This window comes from Myotis lucifugus, unplaced genomic scaffold, assembly GCF_000147115.1.
Source record: "Myotis lucifugus unplaced genomic scaffold, Myoluc2.0 scaffold_2, whole genome shotgun sequence".
NCBI lineage: Eukaryota > Metazoa > Chordata > Mammalia > Chiroptera > Vespertilionidae > Myotis > Myotis lucifugus.
The window spans coordinates 6,217,047-6,236,958 of NW_005871050.1; the positions used below are offsets into that span (position 1 = coordinate 6,217,047).

The window sequence follows — 19,912 nt, forward strand, 5'->3', positions numbered from 1 at the left end:
AGCATTGAGAATAAAGATAGTAAGCATAGATTATTTTTTTGAAGTAGTTGCTGAAACGTGTTTGTTCTAGAGATCAGAACAGAGCTGGGATATGTTGTATAATTCTTCCAAGTTAGGTTTTCTAAGACAATTAAATACTTTTACGGTAAAACCTCAGCTGACTGGTATCCAACAAACCATAATCCTAAAGTAGGTTTTGCATTTATTGATTGGTTGACTTTTAATCCTCAAGGCCTAAAGATGTTGAGTCAAATTGTATAGGGGATGTCTTCACTTTCAAAAATTCAAGGATAGGGTGCTTTGGTTGAAGAATTGTCCAAGCCATTATAAAAGCCAAACCCTGGGTTATTGCTGTGAATGAAAAGAGGAAGTAGGTCAGAGTAACAAGATGGCAGCTGGAGAACCAGGATGTGGGCAGTGAGGCACCACAAAGAAGCCTGAAGACAAGTATGAGAAAATAGCAAAAGGATACATGGAAACCTGTAGGGTCAAGCAACTTCAAAAGGGCATGTATTGCTATCTCCAAGATTACAGTATAAATCCAAAGTGTTGACCCTGAGCCCATGCAGCTTCCTCTATCATCAAAACTCTAGCCATGTTTATGAGGTACCACTTTTTCTAAGGCAGGAACAATTAATTTTTATAAACTCTTCAATAAAATAAGGCTTGGAGGCTTTTAGTGAATTAACTTTCTTTAATCAGAAATTATCCCATTTTCCCAGTTTTACATTATTCTGCCTCCATGAGCTCCAGTCAGCTGTGGCATTTTGGAGCCAGATATCTCATATCCCTTATCTCTAAGGTCATTGTTTTTGTTCTACACATTTAAGTTTCTATTGTTTGCATACCTAAAGAGACTATAATTCTATAAATTAGTTTTTAAGTTATAAATTGTGTGTGTGCACATGTGCATGCCCCTCTACACATGCATTTTCAGACCTGAGTGAAGTACAGAAGAATACTTCTTTAGGCAGCAACAAAATTCTCAGGTTTCCCGTATTTTAAACCTGTACCTCTGAGTTTAAAGATTCACCTCTTTCCCACACAGTAATCTTTTGACTCACATTTTGACTTAGATGTTCAATACCAGAAATCTACCATCCTACACTACCATCCATAGAGCCTAAAAATGGTGGTGACAGAGCTAGCTGCTCCCCCTCTTGGCCAGCGCTGGGATTTTTAAATGTATTTTTTAAAGTAGAACTGCTAATTAACATAGCTGAATCAGTTGTCTCATGAATATGCTAATCAGATACTCAGTTCAGGGGTCTTTGAAAGAATTGCTTGGCAAAGGGAATAGAAATAATAGAAGTGGGGCATAATCCATGTTTTGGGCTGCAATGTAAGACCCACCCCAAAATGTCACATTTTGTGAGAGACTTGTTTTTAAAAGAGGCATAATTATATAACAACTACAAAGATATATAATTGCTTAACAACTCCCCAATCAAATTGTTTACTAGATATTTTGCATCTTAAAATAAATGTTAAGGAAACTGTCAGGTGCTAGTCCATTGGGAAAACTTTGTCATTTTAGAAGCCAAATGTAGTCACTTTGGTCTGGAAGCAGAGCACACTGAATTGTCAGCCTGGTTCTGTTGTGAACCCACAGTGACCTGAGGCAATTAACTGGTCTCAGTTTTCCCATCCATAAAATGAGGGGGTTGAGCTAGATGCTCTCTTAAGACCCTTTCAATTCTAAAAATTCTGTGAATCTTCTGAACATGTGACTACACCAGCTGCTTTAGTGAAAGGTCTTGCAAGATGTTAATTAGCCGTCTGCATGGTACTCTCTATTTTCCTCCTATCATTTCTGAACTCTCCGCTACTTTCACCAGGTCTTTGAAAACCCTCCCGGGAGCCTGAAGCTTGTTAACTTGCATAATAGTAGAAATTTTCTGAATTAGCTTACAATGCACATAAAAGAAATAATTGTCTGTTCCATCTATCTGCATGAGCCAAGTGTAAATCAGAGTGGCCACCCTTTCCTTAAAGCTCCCTTGTTTTCTCTCATTTCACAAAGGCAGAACATGAAGCACTCTTCAGATTTAGCCAAATCTGTGTTTTAATCACTGACTAAAATTTTTCCATAGTTCATAATGGGCATTACTTCATTAGGCCACCAAGAAAACGAGTGTGGAGGCTCAGTGAGTGGAAGGCATTAGAATTCACATGCCCATGAAAGTAATGACATCACTGGGAGTGAGCTGGCCACTCACCTTAAAAGACAAATATATCCAACTAAGTTTTATGGCCATTAGCTAAGCTTAAATTTGTGGAATTTTTATGACCCCTGATCTTAACTATTTTTTAGCAACATGGTTTTATCATTGTCCTTTGCATGGCCATACTGACTTACCAAGACCTCCTGGGAGATTTTCACATTAAAAAAAGTTGTAAAATAAATGTGTCATAGAAATGTATAGCACACATACAAAGGATTGGTTTTTAATCCTCACCTCAGATTTCACTCATTAAAACATCCTTTTAAAATTTGTTGCTTTTTAAAAACTTCTGCTATAGTGCAGCAGGCAACATTTCACAGGATGAGTAGCTAAGAAAGTACAGAAAAAGACATAAGGCCTTCTGGCCTTCCAGCAAATGCAATGTTCTTTCTAGATCATGCTAATGTTCTTTGATTTAGTTGGAAAGCACTACTACTTTTTCCTTTACAATTCTATTTTCTTTTCCTTCCATGTGAAGGAGACTAAAATGCTGGGTATTTTTGCTAATTCTTTTTATAATCTGTGAAAGTTGATGAGAATGAGCCGATGCCAGCTTACTGTAATCAAATCAAGAGCTCAGACAAAACACACACATTTCTGTATTGACAAAGGTTTTCTGCCTTTTGAGTTGTTATCTGAAGTGTGACCAATTGTGGCTCTAGTATTGGCTATTTCATCGGATTGAAAATGCTTGTGCAGCTTCCAGGGAGCCCTGTGCACTTTCACTTTGGGCCACTGCTGTTAGCTTTGACTTATTAAAAAGACATGGTATCAGCAAGAAGGAGCTGATCTGTTTGGAAGCAAGTAAATAAATGGAAGAGCTTTGGATGAACTGCTTTTATCTACTTTGTTGGTTCATTGCACTTTGAGCCTGGGAGTTGAGACAGTTGTTGTTCACCTCTGCCCACCCTTTTTCCATGTGTCTGTCTGTCCAGGCAAAGAAAAGGGCTTATTTGATCTAGCACTGACTCCAACTGATTGACTGAGAGATTCCCAAGCCAGTCAGGCTTTTCTTGTTCATTGTCCCTGCCCATCTCCATTACCTCTCTCTTGAAAGAATTAGCAGAGCAATTGAAACTCTTGTAATAAATGCGACTCAAATAGGGAGAGTGATACATGGGCCCACCTTTTCTGGAGGTCAGTTTGGCAATGTGCCAGAAGTTTTGAATATGTTCATACCCTTTCATTAAGTAATTTCTACTTTTAGATATTTATCTCAAGAAAAGAAAGATCTGTATACAGATTTATGTACAAGGATGTTTATCACAGCAGTGTTTATAATAAGGAAAATAGGAAATCAGCCTATTATACGTCTTATGTTGATTACATTTTCTGTCCCTATGGTGTCATAATATGCAGTTGTTTAAAATGATGTTTCTGAAGAATTTTTAACCACATAAGAAATGCTAAGCATGCAGTGTTATATGAGAAAAGGGTATAAATACAGTACGATCTGAACCATGTGACAGTACATATCTTCATAGGAAAAAGACAGGAAGAAATTTCGATGAACCATTGTTGCTCTTTTTTAATGGTGGGATTTGAGGTGATTTATATTTTTTCATTACTTTCCATATTTTTCAAATTGCTACAATTTGAAAGGAATACTTAATAGGAAAAATTGTATTTTTTAAAATAAAATGTAAAAACTGTTTTGGTTTAAAAAAAATGTTTGAATTTTTTCCTAAGTATCACAATACTCATCATAGACAATTTGGAAAAAGTATGGAAAATGCATCGAAGCCTCCAGCATTTAAGTTGAATTTAGAGTAAAGATAAAATAAAGTTATTTTTGAAAGCATGAGGACATATGTTTTTTGACTATAAAATACTACTCAAAAATTAGAGTGAACAAAATTGAAAACTATATTGAAAACAAATTACCCCAATGTAGGACAGTTCCTACATTGGTGGGATCGCGAGCAATCCCACCAATGATATGATATGTTCCCAACACTCAACTCATTACCACTGTATTTACAGCATCTTTTTGTGCAGGTAGATAATATACATGCATACACACAAATTAGGATGATAACATTATGCTATTTTGTGTCCTGGTTTTCTCTTAATATTAGATCATGAGCAGATCGACTGTATTATGAGGTTTGTATATGAGGCCATATAATAGATCACATACAGGTTAGTGTACAAAACACTTGCAATGGCTGCTTCAACCTCCTAGCTTACTGAAACATGCCCTCAGCCTTCTCTTGGCACTTTTGAATGTGAGGGAATATGGGTGTACTATAGTGAATTGGGTAGCTGGTGCTGAAAGTACCCTTAGTAGAAATGGAATGGAGTCCAGTGAAAGCTGAACCTGTTAGCCAAGTTAGCAAGAGACAGGAGCCATGAAAGATAGACATTGATTGCCTTATGCAAAGTTTTAACATGCAAAGTGCATTAACTAATAAAATTATTCTTGGGAAGTAAGGACTGTTCCTGCATTGGTGGGATCGCGGGCAATCCCACCAATGATATGATACGTTAAAAGCCCCTAAGTGCTGCTGCTAGCAGTTGTCTTGTCATACTAGGAAAGATCTATTAATGTTCTATCAGTTGATGAACATTAATCAACTACATGTTCTATTAGTACTCCATACCCTAGAAGGCACTTTTGAGGATTGAGATTATGCCCAAATAAAGGAAAGTTGGTGTTAAAAACTTATACAGTACCAATAAAGCAAGACATTTGTAGATGCTTATGTTACCTGTTCTTCATTAAGTACTTGATCTTGGGTGAAAAAAATGGATGGGCATAACTCTGAGTGTTCTTAACAGTGTGAAAAGTATGATTTGTAGCATTTACAAGTAGGCTGCTTTTCTCAGGAATTTTGTTGATGTGGTAACTTAATGTTTGCATGCCACACCAGGGCTGTGAAATACAGCCTTTACAGTAAGTAAAGAGGAAATTAATCTTTATATGTAAAAGACAGCTTCCTAATAATGTAAATACAAGGTGATAATTTATAGCACCAAGCAAATGGATTGAATAGAAACAGCTTCCAATCTCTAAAGGTCACGGGTTAATTCTAGAATGCATTCTAGTTAGTTAATCAATGGGCAGTCAATTGTTTACAACTGAGTAACTGATGGCATTTAATAGCAGAACTGAGGGCCTTTTGATCTGTTTTAAGAATTTTGGATGTTTATTTGATGCAAGACAAGTGGCTGAGGATAGAAGTTCCAGAAGTACAGGATGTTCTTCCTCTTTTTTTTTTTAAGACAGGATATTTAAATAAACAACTTTTATATGGAAAAGTTTTGCCTTTTCACTCTAGTTTTTCTCGTGTTAAATTGGTACTAGTATTGACATTAAGCATAATCATCTTTTAGAGCTGGAAAATACTTACAATACCTTAGTTCAACCCTTATATTGAGCTGACTTTGGCAAAGAATGTAGTATGCAAATGAAATATGTGAACAGGATTGGAAATTGACCTGCTGTTTAATTCTTAATTTTCCTTTCCCTAATTTTTTTGCCTAATCCTTTGCCCTGATTATATATATATATATATATATATATATATATATATATATATAGTTCCAAAAATATATACACACTTTGAATAATTATAAGGCATTGTTTATTAAAATACATTTCATTTTCAAAATTGAGCTATCAGCTGTTAAAGTGTATATATACTTTGGGGGACACTATATATATATGCGTGTGTGTGTGTGTGTGATGTGTTTGATATTGTCTCTTTAATATAATGTAACATCTCTTCTCTAGGCTGACATTTCTCTATTCTGTATTTTTCACTCAGTATTTGCTCCCACCCTCATAGATGTCTGGGACATTGCACAGCATTGGAAGCAAGAGCCATTAAGCATTTCCTTTAGCTAAATTGCTCCCAGTTTTATAAGGCCTTGGGTCTTCTTAACTGATCTCCAGCAGTTTTGGCTTAATTTATGTTCCCCACAGATGGATAATATTTGACTCTACCAGTAAAGATTAAAAAGCACCCTTAAGAGATTTTTAAATGATTGTAGATATAAACTCTAAAGCTGACAGTATCACCTCATGTATTATGAATACTGTCCATTTATTGAGCATCTATTGTGTGCCAGGCATTATCCATATGAGCTGAGTTAGTAACACCTCCATTTTATGGATGAGGCATCAGAGAGTCAGAGAGATTAAATCTTTTGTCCAGTCAAGGTCATATGGCTCATAAATGGGAAATCCCATGCTTTTCCTACTATGTAATGCTGCTTTAGATATGTATCATGCTACAGTGTTTATTTCCATCTCTACTTTAAGTGCTCATTCATGAGCCCTAGGAGTAGCAGTTGCTTGATCCTTAGAACATAAATTATTAAGCCTCCAAACTGAAAATTGAAAGGGAAATAAACCCTGATCACAGACACCATATTTCAAATGCTTGTAAACTATCTCCTTTCTGACTCTCTTTTCAGACACCAATACCATCACTTAAAAGAGACTCCCTGAGCAGCATTTTTCATGAATTCAAGCAGTTGCTGCAAGGGAGATCTAATTTCCAATTAACTCAGCTTCTGATCGTTGTGGAACTCTGGTTTTTACACTGCTCCTGGCTGAGTTCTCTCTTAGCCACCATGTGTCTTATAATTGGCTTCAGGCATGATTATGAAGGGATGATTGCTAGGTGTTTCAGGTCTACACAATTTTTCTTTAGCAGTTAAGATCTGACTCTAATCCTAAATTCTGAAGGGGGGGGTGGAGATGAGCATTGCAACGATTAGTGAATTTGCTATTGATGACCTGAATGTCTAATTTGTGTTCTAGTCCTCATTGTAGAAGGAAATGTCAGGAAGAAATGAGGGAGCAGGATGTGAAAGAATTATACAAGAACATCGGAGAGCTGCTTATTTGTTAGGAGGAACCGATACAGAAGTTTTTATTTTCCTTATAGCAAATTATGCTTTGGTTGATATTGTACCTAATTGGTATGGGTTTTAGAATTTAAATTATGTCTGCCATCCTTAAAATGTCTCTGAGGCAAAAAGCACAGGTAGACTAGTCCAATTTAACAGGGTCAGTAAGAATAAGTCTAAGGTGAAATGAGTTTGAGCCCTTTGGGTCCTTTGCCTTTTGTTCTGTTGATGTCCATAGGTGCTTCAGATGAATATTTAAAACTTACTCCATGAAGTGAAGGATTAAGGATTTTATAGGTGCTTTAAAAGTTTCTGGTGTACTCATAAAGCCATTTCTGGAGAGTGGCAGTATAGTAAAGGTGAATTGGATGGAGGAAATTTGTCTTTCTAGAAATTTTCATTACTGTCTGATTAGAAAGGAAGGTTAAGATGCATGGTAAAACTGTGTGCTTTGATTCGAGGCATTAATAGCCATTCAGTACATACTTAATCATTGTAAAGCCATGTGGAGTGATTAGATGACCAGACTTTAACTTTTTAGGTCAATTTTACAGAATTTCTATATGTAGTCCACTCAAATTATCTTTATATTTGTAATATATATGGCCACACTAAAGAGTCTTTTAAAATGTGAAGGAAAGGAAATTAATTTTATGAATGATTAAATGAATTAGAATTTAGTATGTATATAGCACCAAGCTAATCTCTTAAAGTATAAATTAATATCTCTCTCGCTCACACACACACTTTCTAGACAGAATTTGAGTCATGGGAAACAAAGTAAGGTCCATGGTGGTGTACCACAGAGGGAATGCCAATTTGAAATCAATCCTCTTAATTAGATCATTTCTTTTATACTTCATAGGCCCTTCACCTGAATGAAGAACTCTAAGAATACTTTATTTTTTTCCATAAAATGTTCATTGATTCAGTGGTTCTTTGACCTGGAGCACTTTGAACTATGATATTTCATTGAAGTTTTAAATTAACACTAAGGTTGACATGCCCCTCTGCCCCACCCTCAAAACCAGTACGGCTGTATGTGCCATTCATTAGAAATTTAGGTGAGTATTCAGAATTATTATTAAATGAGTCATGAAAGCACAAGTAAAATAATTCTCAACATCTCATTTCTACACTAAATGATATGTACCAATTTAATATAATATAATATAATATAATATAATATAATATAATATATACCAATAATAGAGGAATATGCAAATTGTCTGGGACACCCTCACAGTAATGACCAAACAGCAGGCTGTGTGGGGCGACAAGTCCGGCAGGGGGGTTAGTGAGGGACAACCAAATGACTGAATAGCAAGCTGCGTGGGGCAACCAGGCCGGCGGGGGGTGGGGGGGCAGTTCGGGGCGACCATGCCGGCAAGGGGGGCAGTAAGGAGTGACCAGGCCAGCAGAGGGGGGCAGTTGGGGGTGACCAGGCTGGCAGGCAGAGGCGGTTAGGGGCAATCAGGCTGGCGGGGGGAGGCAGTTAGGGGCAGTCAGGCAGGCAGACATGTGAGCAGTTAGGAGCCAGTGGTCCTGGATTGTGATCAGATGCAGGCTGGGCTGAGGGAGGACACCCCTCCCCCATGCACAAATTTCGTGCACTGGGCCTATAATGTAATCTACACTAGTAAAAGACAACCATGCAAATTGACCGCACCTTCGCTACACCTTAAGCCATGACTACCAGCCAGTCAGTGACTATATGCAAATTAACCCAACCAAGATGGCGGCCAGCAGCCACAGAGCTGGAGCAAGCAGGAGGCTTGGTTGCCCCAATGATGGAGGAAGCCAAGCTTCCCACCTGCCACGGCCAGCTCTGAGCTCCACTCAAAGCAACAAAGTTTCAATTATAGAAGGTAAATAAACCCCAGATACCTGCTTTCAGTGGGCCGTGGCCACGGAGCTGGAGCTAGCAGGAGGCTTGGTTGCCCCTGGCGATGGAGGAAGCCAAGCTTCCCTCCCGCCCACCCTGGCCGGCTCCTCGCTCCTCACAAGGCTACAAAGTTTCAATTATAGAAGGTAAATAAATCCCAGAATAAAAAAAAAAAAGAAAAAAAGGAGAGGCTGGGAGCTTCCGTCACTGGGGGGACTTGGCCAGCCTGAAAACGGCCCTCAGCCCCTCACCCAGACTGGCCAGGCACCCCAGTGGGGACCCCCCACCCTGATCCGGGATACCCTTCAGGGCAAACCAGCCGGTCCCCACCCATGCACCAGGCCTCTATCCTATATAATAAAAGGGTAATATGCAAACTGACCCTAACAGCAGAATGACTGGGCATGACTGGTCACTATGACACACACTGACCACCAGGGGGCAGGTGCTCAATGCAGGAGCTGTCCCCTGGTGGTCAGTGCGCTCCCATAGGGGGAGGTCTGCTCAGCCACAAGCCAGGCTGATGGCTGCCAGTACAGTGGTGGTGGTGGGAGCCTGTCCTGCCTCCTCAGCAGCGCTAAGGATGTCAGACTGCAGCTTAGGTCTGCTCCCTGCTGGCAAGTGGACATCCCCCGAGGCTGCCCAGGCTGCCAGAGGAATGTCTGATTGCCATCTTAGGCCCAATCCTCCGGGGAGCAGGCCTAAGCCAGCAGGTGGTCATCCCCCGAGGGGTCCCATACTGCGAGAGGGCACAGGCCGGGCTGAAGCCCCCCACCCCCAGTGCACAAATTTTTGTGCACCGGGCCTCTAATAGAATATAATAAAAGAGAAACATGCAAATTAACCATCCCTCTGCTACCCTCAAGCCACGCCCACAAGCCAATGAGGACTATGCAAATTAACTCGATGAAGATGGCAGGTGATTTACATATACAGAGCAGAGTGGGAGAGCTGGCAGCTTGGGGGGACGTGGCTCCGTCGGTCGCTCCCTTGGGGGGACATGGCTCCCTCAGTCACCAGTCACTGGTCACCGGACAGAGAGCAGAGCAGGAGAGCCAGCAGCTTGGGGGGATGTGGCTCCCTCGGTCAGGGAAAACCCAGAGTGCAGGGAGCACCAGGAATGCTGGGAATTGTAGTTCTGGTGGCAGACGGATCTCCTAGACCAGCCGTGGGCAAACTACGGCCCGTTTGAAATCCGGCCCGTTTGAAATGAATAAAACTAAAAAAAAAAAAAGACCGTACCCTTTTATGTAATGATGTTTACTTTGAATTTATATTAGTTCACACAAACACTCCATCCATGCTTTTGTTCCGGCCCTCCGGTCCAGTTTAAGAACCCATTGTGGCCCTCGAGTCAAAAGTTTGCCCACCCCTGTCCTAGACACTAGAACAAAGTGAGCCTGGAGCAAGTTACTGTTGCAGTTGGGGATGGAGGGAAAGCAAAGGTGAGAGACATAAGTAAAATCAGTATCTAGGAAAAATTATAGGGAAGATATCCTAAAACTTCCAGGAAATCTCCACTAATGGAGCAAAGAAAAAAAATGCCTCTATTATGCTGTGAGCAACAAAACAAACTGGGTAGGGGGTCTCAGACAATTCGCTCATATGATTGCAAAGACAGACAGAAACTCCCGGATTGGAGAGGGTGCAGGTCGGGCTGAGGGACCCCCCCCCCCTTCCACCCCCACACCTCCAGTGCACGAATCTTCGTGCACCGGGCCTCTAGTATTATATTACATTATATTTTGTGCACTCACAGTGGGGAGGGATCCCTCAGCCCAGCCTGTGCCCTCTCACAGTCTGGGACCCCTCGGGGGATGACCACCTGCTGGCTTAGGCCTGCTCCCTGGGGGATTGGGCCTAAAATGGCAATCAGACATTCCTCTGGCAGCCTGGCAGCCCTCGGGGGATGTCCACTTGCCAGCAGGGAGCAGACCTAAGCTGCAGTCAGACATCCTTAGTGCTGCTGAGGAGGCAGGACATGCTCCCACCACCACCACTGTACTGGCAGCCATCAGCCTGGCTTGTGGCTGAGCAGAGCTCCCCCATGTGGGAGCGCACTGACCACCAGAGGGCAGCTCCTGCATTGAGCATCTGCCCCCTGGTGGTCAGTGTGTGTCATAGTGACCAGTCATTCCCAGTCTTTCTGTTGGTAGGGTCAGTTTGCATATTACCCTTTTACTATATAGAATAGAGGCCTGGTGCACAGGTGGGGGCTGACTGGTTTGCCCTGAAGGGTGTCCCGGATCAGAGTAGGGTCCCGCTTGGGTTCCTGGCCAGCCTGGGTGAGGGGCTGATGGCTGTTTGCAGCTGGTCACATCCCCTTCAGGGTGGGGGTCCCCACTGGGGTGCCTGGCCAGTCTGGGTGAGGGGCTGAGGGCCGTTTTCAGGCTGGCTGGCGATTGAAGCTCCCAGCCTCTCCTTTTTTTCTTTTTTTTTTTTTTTATTCTGGGATTTATTTACCTTCTATAATTGAAACATTGTTGCCGTCACTGGCGCTCCCAGCTCTGAGGCCGCTGCCGGCTGAAAGCAGGTATCTGGGGTTTGTTTAGCTTCTATAATTGAAACATTGTTGATTTCAGGCTCAGAGCTGGGCTGCAACAGGCAGGGAACCTTGGCTTCCTCCATCACTGGAGCAAGCAAGCCTCCTGCTCGCTTCAGCTGCGTGGCTGCCGGCCGCCATCTTTGTTGGCAGTTAATTTGCATATTGCCCTGATTAGCCAATGGGAAGCATAGCAGAGGTACGGTTAATTACCCTTTTTGTCTTTTATTAGATAGGATAATAATAATATAATATAATTAATATAATATAATATAATATAATATAATATAATATAATATAATATAAATACAATATGATGCACCTCAACTGACAGTGGAGTAACTTATATCCTGATAAGTCCATTGTAAGTTGAAGATCTTCTAAGTCAAATATGTATTTAATACACTTAACCTACTGAACATCCTTGCCTGGCCTAGCATACCTCAAATGTGCTCAGAACACTTACATTAGCCTAAAGTTGGGCAAAATCATTTTGCTGCCACTATACAGCATTACCAGAGAGCATTGTACTGTCTATCACTATCATGGGAAAAGATCAAAATTTGAAGTATACTGTTTCTACTAAATATGTATTGTTTTCGCAACACCATAATGTTAATTGTAAGTCAAACCATTGTAAGTCTGGGACCAGCTGTATAGGGAAGGACCTATGGTTGCCCTTGGAATCTAGTGTTTATATTGTAAAATATTAATAGCACTGGGTTGACATAAAACTTGCACATTGATCTCAATGACCACACTCTATTTTTCCATTATGTGAGAGCTGTCTATGTGTGCAACATACTGGGCATGTAATAACACAATTAAGTGTGCTTTCTTTTATGTCCCCCAAAAATCAGCCCTATTTAACAAGGATGCTGGTGATTCAAGCAAGGGGTGGAAAGTGGACCAGATGATTTTTATGGTCTCTTTTGTCACCTTGAGACTCCCCAACTTTGAATTTCAGAGACATGCCTCCTGCATTTGACATTTAGTTGAGAGACAATTCCACACAAGAAAATTTGCCCCCAAAACATCATGAACAAATCACACTCATGATTGCAACCAAAAATTTAAAAAACCCAATTCATTACAAAGACACTTTCCACTAATTAAAACATGAACACTTACTTGAATTTTTCACATTCAGCTCATTGCCTGAGCTGGTGGTCATTGCAAGTGAGAGGTAAAATGGGAGACGTCTCATTGACTAGAGCAGTGGTTCTCAAACTTTAGGGTGCAGCAGAGTCACAGATGGCTGGGCCTAACGGTCAGGGTTTCTGATTCCCAGTAGGTTTAGGCTGAGGCCTAAGAGCTTGTATTTCTAACACATGTCCTTGTCATGTTGATGCATGCCCATCATTAGACCACACTTGAGAACCACTGGGGATTTTGGAGAGAATCAGAGACCTTTCCAGATACCTGATTTGAATAATGCTTTTCATGTGGTTCCTTCAGCTCCTTCTGTACTTTCTGTCCTTCTTCCAGGGAGAAAACATTGGTAAAAATGCCAAGCTGTACACTTGTGATGGGGATAATGGAGTAGTTGACTTGCCTAGTTTTTAATCTTCAGAGGGAATCAATTTCCCTTTCTCTGAAGATAGGAAATAAAAGGCAAGTGGTAAAAGAAAGAAAAAATAGACAAAACACACATAGTTTGAAAAGGTGGGCCCAAAGGACTATGAATTTAGCTCCAAGCCTCATGAACCACATGGTGATGAGACAGGGGCATAGGTGTGGAATCTCTTGATAGTGAGGAAAGTCACACACATTCCCTCCAAAAGGCTTCAGTGTTTTCAGTCCAGGTTTAAGAAACTATTTGTAATAAGTTTTCAGCCTCTGGGTTGCCCACCCACCATGAACAGAGAATGGTTTGTAGTGCTATTGCATTTTGATAAGCTCCCTAATGTTCTCCTGGCTTTGAAGGAGGCATCATATTTTGTTTCCTGCTCCATGTTCACTTGGAGGCAGTTTCTTATTTGATGTGGTCCTTATATTTTGCTTTGGTATTTATTACATTTCCTACTTAAAAACTTGATATCATGAGGTATTTATTTTTATACCAGGCATAGATTTTTTGAGAACGATTAATGTTACAGATACACTGTTAGCTCCTCTTCATTGAATTTCCTGAGGAAAGCTTCAGGAGAAACTAATTTGCAATTTGTACTTAAGAGATTAAAATCTTCAACACATATGTTGTGGGTATGTGGTGGGCAAAATGTAAGTCTGAAATAATGTGGTATACTTATATATTTTTTCAGTTATTTTCCCTATTGTCTTTATATTGGTTGAATCTGTTATGCATTTCATCTCCCTCCCCCTTCCCCTCCCCCTCCCCCTCTCCCTCTGTCTTTCCCTCCCTCTACCCTCACCGGAAGAAAAAACTCATGATGTTACTGTATGAATTTTTAGCAACTCAAGGTCAACTTGGATACCCCAATTTGAACCAGTGACACAAGGGGACACCTAATTTTCAGAAAAATTATGTGTTTGCTTCTTGGTGTGTTTCATTATTTTTCTTGGCTTCAAGCATTTCCCAGGCAGTTTTCTTACTTGTCATGTGGATATAAGGAGGAGAGAACTAAAAAAATGTATTCAAATAAAAGAACACCGTTTGAAAACACCTGTCCTATTGTCAGGTTACAATTAGGAGGCATTATTAACATTGGTTTAGATTCTTGCAGCATAAAGTTCTGGGACACTTCATGTTGTAGACTTCGTGTACCGATTTTTTTCTAGTTTTTTATCTTGTGACTGAATAAGAGAGAAGAATGAGTGTGTGTGTGTGTGTGTGTGTGTGTGTGTGTATACATATATTTCTTTTATACTGACTCCTGATAAGTTAGTTTAAAATTCCATTTTTCTACCTCTCTTTGTGTGATTTTGTGATATAGATTTCTTTTCATTGACAAATGATCAGAGATGCCACATTCACCAAAAGAAATCTACCCTATATCCAAGCATGTTTTCCAATTAAATTTAATGATTTTTTATTTCAAATTTACCTGGAAAAAGACTTGGTTATTTAATTACTGAAAACCTTTTTCTTTTTTATTGTTTTGTTTTTAGAATTCTTTAAAGAACTACTTGAAAATGCAGAAAAATCCTTGAATGACATGTTTGTGAAGACATATGGCCACTTATACATGCAAAATTCTGAGCTATTTAAAGATCTCTTCAAAGAGTTGAAGCGCTACTATGTGGTGGGAAATGTGAACCTGGAAGAAATGCTAAATGATTTCTGGGCTCGCCTTTTGGAGCGGATGTTCCGCCTGGTGAACTCGGAGTACCACTTCACAGATGAGTATCTGGAATGTGTGAGCAAGTATACGGAGCAGCTGAAGCCCTTTGGAGATGTCCCTCGGAAACTGAAACTACAAATTACTCGTGCATTTGTAGCAGCCCGTACTTTTGCTCAAGGCTTAGCAGTTGCAAGAGATGTAGTAAGCAAAGTCTCTGTGGTAAGTGCTATTTGCATTCTGTGTTTTTGTTTTGTTTGGTTTCATTTTAAAAGACACTTTAGGAGGGGTAGAAAAAGAAATCAGCAGAATTCCATTGCTTCAGTAACTCTTCTTTCCTTTTCAATTCTTTTTGCCTCTTTTCTCCTACACTTTGTGTTTATACATGTGCCTTATACAGTTATAAACAATACTATGATGAACATCTTCATATATCATTATCATTCTTTTCAGTAGCTTTTTTTGGTAGCTATTCTTAGAAGTAGAATATATGTTCACTTTGGAACCTTAATTTAAAATGGTTTAATACCTTCTTACTCATTTTCAGCTCCTATTCCATTTTCCCTCCAGAGGAAGAAACATTCACAAACAGGCTCCACATTAGGTTGTTTTGAGTGACTCTGTTTGAGTCTACTAGTTGTAGTCTAGAAAAGCACTTAACATCCATTGCTGTATGTTTCTTTGTTTGTTTTTTTAAAATATATTTTATTGATTTTTTTACAGCGAGGAAGGGAAAGGGATAGAGAGTTAGAAACATCGATGAGAGAGAAGCATCGATCAGCTGCCTCCTGCACACCCCCTACTGGGGATGTGCCGGCAACCAAGGTACATGCCCTTGACCGGAATCGAACCCGGGACCCTTCAGTCCGCAGGCTGACGCTCTACCCACTGAGCCAAACCGGCCAGGGCTGTTTCTTTGTTATAAGGTATATACCTTAAGAAGACAGTTTTCGATGACATTGTCGGCCACCCACTCTTGACTTATAGCTTTGTTTATGGAATTACCAGTAGAGGAGATGAAATTGAAATATGTGGGCAAAAGCAGATGAACTGAGCCACATTTTCTTCATTTGTAAATTAAAGGAATTGGTCTTAGACCTTTATTTTTCAGACTGTGTTCTTTGGAACCAGGTCTAAGGAGGTGCTTCAGGGGCTTCCTTGAGAAGAGAGGCAAGGGAGATGGGTGTCTTCTAGTGGGTGAGACTGTAAATCTGTGACCTTATCTCCTGGCTCCACCAGAGAAGCTTTGCTTTTCTCAGTTTTATGCTGTAGGGTTTTGAGCAAGATTTGAAGGGGGGAAAGGTTCTGTGGTTCCTTCACTCCCCCACAGTCTACCCCACGCCACCCCACCAAGATGAAATTTGAAAACTTCTTTTTTTTAAATATGTTTACTGATTTCAGAGAGGAAGGGAGAGAGAGATAGAAACATCAATGATGAGAAAGAATCATTGATTGCCTGTTTCCTGTACAACCCCTACTGGAGATGGAGCCTCCAACTCGGGCATGTGCCCTTGACCAGAATCGAACCCAGGACCCTTTAGTCTCCAGGCCGACACTCTATCCACTGAGCCAAACTGACTAGGGCATAAGTTGAAAACTTTTTGAAGGCCTTTCCACTTCTACCCTTTCATCACTCAGTACCAGTGAAGAAATAGAATATACTGGGCCAAAATTATCTTTGCAAGATTTATCTTAGTGCTAGTACCTTTAGGCCCTCAAAGGAAAAGCCAAATTTTAGTGCATTTCTAGAAATCCTGGAGACAAAAGGACAACAGCTTATACTTAGGTCATTTGGTTATTTTGAGGACTAGAGGAGTAGTCAATAAAAATTAGACAGCATTATAAACACCAGAATATTAACCTGATTGCCTATTAGAGAGTTCATTTAGTGTTACAGTATCACGTAATTTATTGCCCAAACTAGGACACTTAATGTCTGGATCAGGAAGTGCTTATTAGCAATCCTACCCAGACAACATTGCCACTAATTTTTAATAAGGAACCAGAACTTTCTTGGACAGACCAGGATGCATGGTCACCCTAGGTAGTGAGGAAACTAACATTCACCAAAGTGAAGATAGACATGCTAAAGCATTGTGAGTTGCCGTAACCGGTTTGGCTCAGTGGATAGAGCCTCGGCCTGAGGACTGAAAGGTCCCAGGTTCGATTCCGGTCAAGGGCATGTACCTTGTTTGCGGGCACATCCCCAGTAGGGGGTGTGCAGGAGGCAGCTGATTGATGTTTCTCTCTCATCGATGTTTCTAACTCTCTATCCCTCTCCCTTCCTCTCTGTAAAAAATCAATAAAACATATTAAAAAAAAGAATTGTGAGTTATTAAAAAACTAGAGGCCCATTGCACAAAGAGATTCGTGCAATAGGCCTTCCTTCCCCTGGCTGCTGGCACTGGTTTTCCTCCGGCACCCGGGACCCAGGCCTTTGGTACGGCCGCAGCGGAGAAGCCAAGCCTCTTCAGTCTTTAGTCTTCACTCAGCCAGAGCCTTCAGTCTTCGCTCTGCGCCTGTGTATGCAAATTAACCTCCATTTTTGTTGGGTTAATTTGCATAGTCACTCTGATTAGCTGGTGGGTATAGCAGAGTTACACCAATTTGCATGTTTCTCTTTTATTAGTGTAGATGGGTGCTTATAGGATATTTCATATTGGAATTGGGAGATAAAAAGGATTTGGTGATGGGTTGCACTTATTATAGTTTTATTTGTTCTCTTATCTCTGGGCCAGAAACTGTCAGGAAACAATTCTTTCCAGCATGTTTTTGTTAGTCTTTTTCCCCCTGATATTTTTATTGTAAATTGCAAAACATTTTTGGGGCATATGGGAGTGGGTGGGAGCAAGTGGGGAGATGACTGTTATAATTGAAGAAATAATCTGGTTCCTGAACTTCTGCCCATTTCAGCAACCATTATTAATCTTGGAGATGCTCATGTCAGAGTCCCCCAACAAGGCACAATTAATCCAGACCAAACTTATTTCCAGTGTAGTTCACATAACACATTTGTCCTCCTTAAAAAATTCCTTCGTTTCATCCTAAGCTGAATAGGTGGAAAGGTGCTGCTGTGTGGTTTGCATGTGTGTGCATACAAGTAAAGGCAAGTGTTTGGTTGTTTGTGGTTTATTTACATTAACCACCCACCTTCCTTTGAATTGATTCTTAGGAAGGACCAGGGAGCTGGCTCAAGCCTGTCTTGTTCTTAGTCTCACTTTGCAAGGTTGGAACCCCCTTAGGGAACTGAGATTCCAGAAAGTCCAAGTTGGAGTGGAGGGTGGTTGATGAAACAAGGAAGCAGTTTAGATAGAACTCAGTGCAGGTTAGAAGATTGAGGGGTATAAAGCTTGCCATTGTCTACATCATCCTAGCTCCTTAAGGGAGAAGTAAGCAGATGTAGATCCCCTGTGTTGTATTCTTCTTCACATGGTTCTCAAAATTAACTGTAGGAAATTAATAAGGTTGACTTTTGTATTTAGTTGCAGACACCCTTGCTTATGCAATAAAGAGTATGCGACCCAAAATGAAATAGTCACAATCAATTTCTGAGGGTCCTTTGGTATGATTTTTTTTTAAAGTAGGAAATAGATTTCCTGTGTAACTTTGTATTGTTAAATTGTTTGAGAAAGTTACTTTCTAAATATAACTCTAATTTTTAAAGAATTTATCTCTATTCCATATTCATTGTACTTTCATATCTGCTTACAAGATATTTCCATAGTTATATGGGAATACAATGGATACAAGTGATAGCACTTAATTTACTTTGAATAAACATTACTTGCCAATTGTTTAGTTGACAACACTGTTTTATGACTAAGTGTTGTAATTGGAAACTTTAAAAAATAATATTTTGCTTCACTACTGAGTTTCTTCTAGACCTAAGGATCAACTTGAAACCAAATCCTTCAATGAAGTTGGGTTAGGTTATCAAAATTATGTAATAGTAACACTCAGGAATCACATCAACTTTTAAAGGTGCTAAAACATAAATTATATTTAAAAATCTATCATCTATGTAATATTTCTGTTTAGAGGAAGCATACAAGGAATATAGGAATATTTTCACATTTGAGAAATATTTCTTATTAATTTTTGGAGTATGCCTACCAGTTAAACTGGTTGTTTTAAATTGAATTTATTGGGGTGATGTTGGTTAATAAAATTATATAGGTTTCAAGGATACAGTTCTATAATGCATCATCTGTATGTTGTATTGTGTGTTCACCACCCCAAGTCAATCTCCTTCCATCACCATTTGTCCCCACTTTGCCCTCTTCAACTTCCCCCAACCCCTTTCCCTCTGGTAATCACTATACTATTGTCTGTGTCTATGAGGTGTTTTTTATTATTATTATTTAAGGTACAGTGGTATGGGAAGACAATAAATAATTTGGCTGTCAAAAACATATTTAAAATTGAACATGCTGAAAACTCTACATTTGATTAATACAATAAGTAAACTTTTCTACCAGTTTGGGTACCTAAGCAGTATTTTTTCATGTGGGTTCCCACTCCTGCTAACTGCTATCCCAAATGTAGTTTGCAGATGAAACTACAGCAATCTAAGAGATAAACAACATTCCTTCTTTTGCTGTCCAATAGAATTAATTACCTTGGGCCTGAAAAAAGACCTTTCAGAGTGGAGAATGTATTTCCTAATTAAAGAGAGCCACCTCACCTACTTCATCTAGAAAAAGGTCTTTAATTTCAAATATGAAAAGCATCTCGGTCTTGAGGCTAGTTGTTGCGTACTTAAGATGTTCCCAACCACCTCTTCATTAGTGGATGTCCTGCTTTTCCAGTTTACTTCTGCAACAAAAGGTTGCGGTTATATGTTGAGCAATGATTTGATTATCACTAAGCTATTTAAAGGCTGTTAGCATCAGCAACCCTAACTTGTTTCAAGAGAAAGTCACTTTTTAGTTGAAGTATACTTGTCTAGCTTCAGTTTTTCTGGGCCCAAAATATCCAGTAATTTCAGCTTACTCCATTTGAGTTTTACAATTCAAACTTCAGAAAAGACCTAATTAGTAACAGATGTTTCAAGAAAGCCTGGTGCTACACATCTTTGTATTACTTATTCCATCTTTACTTGTCATGGTTCATGTGACATTTCTTATTTACCTGCTTGTAGCAGTTTTGCCTGGAAGGG

The 19,912-nt window shown here is 39.9% G+C and overlaps 1 protein-coding gene across 1 annotated transcript in view; it reads left to right on the forward strand.

Moving 5' to 3' along the window:
- The window catches only part of GPC4 (glypican 4), a 120,175-nt gene that overhangs the window by 83,006 nt on the left and 17,257 nt on the right, over nucleotides 1-19,912 (forward strand). Inside the window, exon 3 of the mRNA XM_006082079.3 lies at nucleotides 14,585-14,976. Within this exon, the coding sequence (XP_006082141.1) occupies nucleotides 14,585-14,976 (392 nt within the window). The remainder of the gene's footprint in view (nucleotides 1-14,584; nucleotides 14,977-19,912) is intronic.